Consider the following 5582-nt stretch of genomic DNA (forward strand, 5'->3'; position numbering starts at 1 on the left):
AAATAATGTTACATATAATATAAACAATATTTTTAATATAAACATTTTGTTTATCCATTCATCCATCAATAGACATGTGAATTCATTTGAGTTATTTCTTTTAGCTATTGTGAATAATGCTGCTATAAGCATTAGTGTGAAAATGTGTTTGTTTCTGCTTGTAATTCTTTTTTTAAAATTTACTATTATTTGTTAAAATATTTATTTATTTGGCTGTCCCAGGTCTTAGTTGTGGCATGTGAGATCTAGTTCCCTGACCAGGGATTGAACCTGGGCCCCCTGCATTGGGAACAAAGAATCTTAGCCACCAGGCCACCAGGGAAGCCCCCGCTTTCAATTCTTGTGCACATACGTAGATATAACATTGCTGGACATATGGTAATTCTATATTTAATTTCTTTTTTTTTTTATATATTTAATTTCTTGAGGAACCAGTTAAAAGAAAGTTAAGCCTTTCTGTAAGTGATGAAAAACAGTTAAGAATCAAAACAGCCAGTTTGATACCCTGAGAACAAACAAACAAACAAAAACATACCTGTTTTTTCTGGTTTTTAATAATGTTTACTCTTCGAGTGGGCTTCCCAGGTGGCTCAGTGGTAAACAATCCGCCTGCCAAGCAGGAGCTGCAGGTTCAGTCCCTGGGTCTGGGAAGATCCCCTGGAGGAGGAAATGGCACCTCACTCTAGTATTCTTGCCTGGAGAATTCCATGGACAGAGGAGCCTGGTGGGCTACAGTCCATGGAGTCACAAAGAGTCCAACACAACGATTAAACAACAAAGTGCTTTTTTTTAAAACACAGATTATTTACAAGAAAACAGATAAAACAATTTTCAGCTTTTATTTACTTGGAATATATTTTAAAAAGAAAACCTTTTTAATGCCATGAATACGTGTAACATAAAATTTACCATCTTAATCATTTGTACATATCCAATTCAGTGGCATTAAGTTCAGGTTTTATTTTAAGGTTTATAGTCTCATCCAATTCTAATCTCATTGGGTTTCACACAGGTCATAAGGCACAGAGCCTTGGGACTCTCTTTCCTCCTACTCTCATCCCTGCCACATTTTGTACTCCTTCTGGCCCTTCCCTCAAAACCACGAGGACAAAGAAGTCTGAGTCAGGCTGCCTTTGTGACCATCCTTTGTAATACACTAACATTTCAACAGATTTTTGGCAGCCCTTCACCTTAAATGGCTGTTATTTTGCAAAATGAAATATGTATTCCTAGGAAGTGTTGTGCTGTATACAGGTTGTATGCCAGAGAAGGGATTTATATCTATAATCCCCCCGTCCTCCGAAGGACATGAGGCGTAAGACTTAGGGCACAACATGTAACTTGTTTAGGGCTTATCTGTCCTCTATCATTGAGGGAGTTGAACTAGACGATCTGTGAAAGGCTCAAAGTCCAGGAACTGATGATGCTCTCCTTGACCCTCAGTGCTAAGAGAAAGGAGCCGAGATGGCAAATGTTCACTGTCTCGGTGGTTGTTGCTCAGTTGCTCAGTCGTGTTCGACTCTTTGTGACCCCATAGACTGCAGCACGCCAGGCTTCCATGTCCTTCACAATCTCCTGGAATTTGCTCAAACTCATGTCCATTAAATTGGAGATGCCACCCAACCATCTCATCCTCTGTCACCCACTTCTCCTCCTGCCCTCAATCTTTCCCAGCATCAGGGTCTTTCCAATGAGTCAGCTCTTCCCATCAGGTGGCCAAAATACTGGAGCTTCAGCCTCAGCATCGGTCCTTCAGTGAATATTCAGGGCTGATTTCCTTTAGGATTTAACTGGTTTAATCTCCTTGCAGTCCAAGGGACTCTCAAGAGTCCTCTCCAGCACCACAGTTCGAAAGTATCAATTCTTTGGTGCTCAGCCTTCTTTATGGTCTATGGTCTCACATCCCTACATGACTACTGGAAAAACAGTATACAGACATTTGAGTATACAGACATTTGTCAGCAAAATGACTTCTCTGCTTTTTAGTATGCTGTTGAGGTTTGTCATAGGAGCAAGCATCTTTTATTTTCATGGCTGCAGTCACCAGCCACAGTGATCTTGGAGACAGGCCTAAGCACATTTTTTAACCTGGATCTTTCCCAGAAGCCTGCCATTTTTGCTACCTGAGTCTCACCTCATAGCTATTTTCCAACTGAAACTGGGGCTACGTGGTCTGAAGAAAAGGAGATATATGTCCATGAAAAACATGGAGAAGGTAGGGCAAGCAGGAGGGGGGTGGGGGCAGATAGCAAGAGCGGGATTGGGGGAGGGCCCAGTGGGCAGGGCAGGGCAGGGCCACAGCAGCCACCTGGGAGCAAGTAGAGGGGGCCACCTTGGTGGTTGGGATGGGCTCTGTCTCTCTTTCTTGGCTTCCGAGTATGTGTTCTGAGGTCTGGGGGCAGGCTATGGGGTGACACCGAGTTCGGCAGAGCTACTGCCCATTCCGGCCCCACCCCTTGCCAGGAAACGCCTCCCCGCCGCAGTGACCACATCCCCCCAGCAGGTTGCCTGGGAAACGCTCCGCAGGGGCTGGGGGATCCAGGGCACAGTTGCCCAGCAACAGGTGGTGCCCTCCCTTCCGCCCTCATGTGAGGCAACTGTCCAGCACCCTCTGCTCACACAGGGAAGAGCGGCTCCGACGGAGAATCAGGAGCCCAGGACCCACCGCCTGAGGTGAGGAGCATAGGAGGCCCCTGAAGATGGGGGACCAGGGGGACCGCCAGGAGGTGAGCAGAGACAAACAAGGGAAACGGGGTCGGGCAAGACTGGGCAAAGCCAGAGAGGTGGGGACGGGGGTAGAGGTGGCACCTGAGACCTGGCACAACAGCAAACCCAGGGGAGCCTGCAAAGAGCAAGACCGGCTCCAAGGAGGGTTGTGAAGGCCAAGGAGCACCCAGGGTGCCGGAGCTGGGCCCACACACAGGGGCAGGGCTGGGATAGGTCTCACTTCCTCACGGCACTTCCTCTTCCAGGCAAGACCCAAGCGGGGCTGAGACGGGAGGAGAGGAGCCCTCAGGGCCCTTTGAGTTTGATCTGAGGCACCCTGAAGTCTGGGAGGAAAATACAGCTTCCAGGAAGGGCCTGGGGCTTCTGAGCGGGAGGGCCTAGCTGTAGACCCAGGTGGGCCCTGACCCTCTGGCCGTCTGGCTCCTTCCCACCCTTTCTGGGTCTCCGGGCTCCTCTGTCTGCGTGGGTCTGTTTCTCGCCCAGATGTCTGGGAGCCCGGCTCCCCTCTGTCTCTCTCCTCCCCGTGTTCACACACCTGCGGCCCCCCTCTGTCTCTCCTGGTGGTATCAACCTTGTCTCAGGCACTTCCTCTCCTGACTGCTTTTCCTCAGATGCCTCCAACCCCACAGCCGCCCTCAGTGCAGACGGAGGCCTCCTCATGGGCCCCGCTGCCCTGCGGACCCTGCATCCCCATCATGGTGGCCCTGGCCACTCTGGCCGCTGTCTTCCTCCTGGCCACAGCTGTGTTGGCCGAACGCCTGTTTCGCCGCTCCCTCCAGCTGGACCCCAGCATCCGCGCACCCACCCTCGTGTGGCGCCCCGGAGGAGAGCTATGGATCGAGCCCATAGGCACGCCCCGAGAGCGCTCTGAGGACTGGTATGGCTCAGAGGTCCCCCTGCTGACGGACCGTGCCCCAGACCCGCCCGCCCAGGGGGGCACCTTGGAGGCACGAGCGACAGCCCCACCCGCCCCCTCACCCCCACACTCCCCTCCCAGCAGCCTGGTCCCCCAGACCCCACCCAATGCCCGAACCCGGAGCACCTTCTGGGGGCCCCAGGTCTGGGAGGAGAGGCCCCAGGCCCCAGGCCTGGTGAGCTGGGCTGAGCCTGAACAGAGGCCAGAAGCCAATGCATATCCTGGGAGCCCCCAGGCTCGGAGGGTGCGGCCAGGAAGCCCTGATCTTGAGTGGGGCCTGCAGCCTCGGGTCACCCTGGAGCAGATATCAGCATTCTGGAGGCGTGAAGGCCGAAGCAGCGTGGGTTTATGAATCCCCAGGGCCTGCCTGGAGGACTGGCCTTCCAGAGACCCTGGGGAGAGGCCCAACCTCAGAGGGATCTTAAGATCCTGAGGCTCCCAAGACCTTGAGCTGACACCTGAGGTCCCCTTAGAGGAATGCCCATCCCAGGCCTTTTACTTGTGGATTTCGGTTCCCCTAGATCTGGGCCTGGAAGGCCTGGATGTGGACAGAGCCTGTGCTTCCGCAGGAACTCAGTGGTGTCTTTGCTTAGCTGCTGGGGGCTGTGGCGCAGAGAACTGGATTTGGAGCTGTCTCTGGTGACTCAGGCAGTAAAGAATCTGCCTGTGATGTGGGAGACCCAGGTTCGATCCCTGGGTCGGAAAGAACCCCTGCAGAAGGAAATGACAACCCACTCTAGCATTCTTGCCTGGGAAATCCCATGGACAGAGGAGCCTGGCGGGCTACAGTCCATGTGGTTGCCAAGGGTCTGATACAACTGAGTGGCTAACACTGCATCAGAAGCTGCCAAGATCACACTTTGGATTAAGAACTCAAGGTACCAGACAGGAAGGAAATAGCGTCAACACAGCGGCGTCCACCCTTCTTCTGCTGACCCTGGAGCGAAGGGTCCCATAGATGCTGAAGAACAGACTGTGGTGATGACAAGTGCCAGCCACTAGCAGGAGAGACAGGAATTCAGCTTCCCAGGCCCCCATCATCCCACCAGAGCAACACATACAGAGAGATCAACATCCAACAGAGCATCTTATTAGATACAAACTGTGGCTTTGGCCCCCAGCTGGTGACAGGAGGCCCTCTCTTGCCTGCAGTGGGATCTGCAGTCTGAAAAAGGCCAGCAGGCAGCAAGTCCTCTTGAGGCGTCTCATCTTAGCCCTCTGGATCTTATCCCTCCCAATCCAAGGAGAGCTGAGTTTGGTCCAATGCGGAAGGAACGCTCTCCTGGAACAAGGCAGCTCCTAAAACAGCGTCCCTGGCCATCTTCCCTCCCAGCTTGCTAGCCAGAGCTGCCCCAAGACGGGCTTACTTATAATGCTCCACCCCACAAAAATGGAGCCCCCATATCTGTATCAGCTGACCTCCCCTTTGGGCATGGGGCCAGGAGTTGGGGGTGGGGTGGGGGCAGGCTAAGGAATTTCCATTCCCTGGGATCTGACATCTCAAACCTCAGTCCTGAATGTTAGGATTTCTGCCATATCAGTCGACCACCTGTACTTTATATTTTTCTTTACACATGGCTTACTGTTTGCTTAATAAATTTATTTTACAAGGAATCTGTTGTGTATCATTTCTGTAAATGGAAAACCAAGTACCACTGGCCAGAAATAGAAGGTTAAACATGGAAATAAATACAATGTAAACAAAGATATCAAGTTCTAAGTAGACTTGATTTCCTGCTGGAGGCATTGACCTAGAGATTTGCCCTTTCTTTGTTAAAAGGATCAACAGTGTTGTTGAGTTGATAAATCCTGTCCGACTCTTTGCCACTCCATGGACTGTAGCCCGCCAGGCTCCTCTGCCCGTGGGATTTCCCAGGTAAGAGTACTGGAAAACTCTTGCCGTTTTCTTCTCCAGGGGTATCTTCCCAACCCACGGATC

At 51.6% G+C, this 5582-nt stretch overlaps 1 protein-coding gene across 2 annotated transcripts; it reads left to right on the top strand.

Moving 5' to 3' along the window:
* Positions 1-2565: 2565 nt before the first annotated feature.
* On the top strand, positions 2566-5257 carry C25H16orf54 (chromosome 25 C16orf54 homolog). 2 transcript variants are annotated; one of them, NM_001105033.1, is made up of 2 exons: positions 2566-2673; positions 3339-5257. In NM_001105033.1, exon 2 carries the CDS (start codon positions 3339-3341, stop codon positions 3993-3995), a length of 657 nt encoding a protein of 218 aa, NP_001098503.1. In that variant the 5' UTR covers positions 2566-2673; the 3' UTR covers positions 3996-5257. The 2 variants fall into 2 exon arrangements, with proteins under 2 accessions (NP_001098503.1, XP_024840392.1); XM_024984624.2 differs by having other exon boundaries at positions 2618-2726.
* The last annotated feature ends 325 nt before the right edge of the window (positions 5258-5582 follow it).

The sequence above is a fragment of the Bos taurus genome, chromosome 25 (assembly GCF_002263795.3).
Source record: "Bos taurus isolate L1 Dominette 01449 registration number 42190680 breed Hereford chromosome 25, ARS-UCD2.0, whole genome shotgun sequence".
NCBI classification, from domain to species: domain Eukaryota; kingdom Metazoa; phylum Chordata; class Mammalia; order Artiodactyla; family Bovidae; genus Bos; species Bos taurus.

What these genes read in the sequence shown, in the direction of transcription:
- C25H16orf54 (XM_024984624.2), top strand. Translation starts at nt 2,700, where the DNA reads ATGGGGGACCAGGGGGACCGCCAGGAG. An exon ending in ACCAGGGGGACCGCCAGGAG is followed by an intron (nt 2,727 to 3,338) that starts GTGAGCAGAGAC and finishes GCTTTTCCTCAG; the next exon opens with ATGCCTCCAACCCCACAGCC.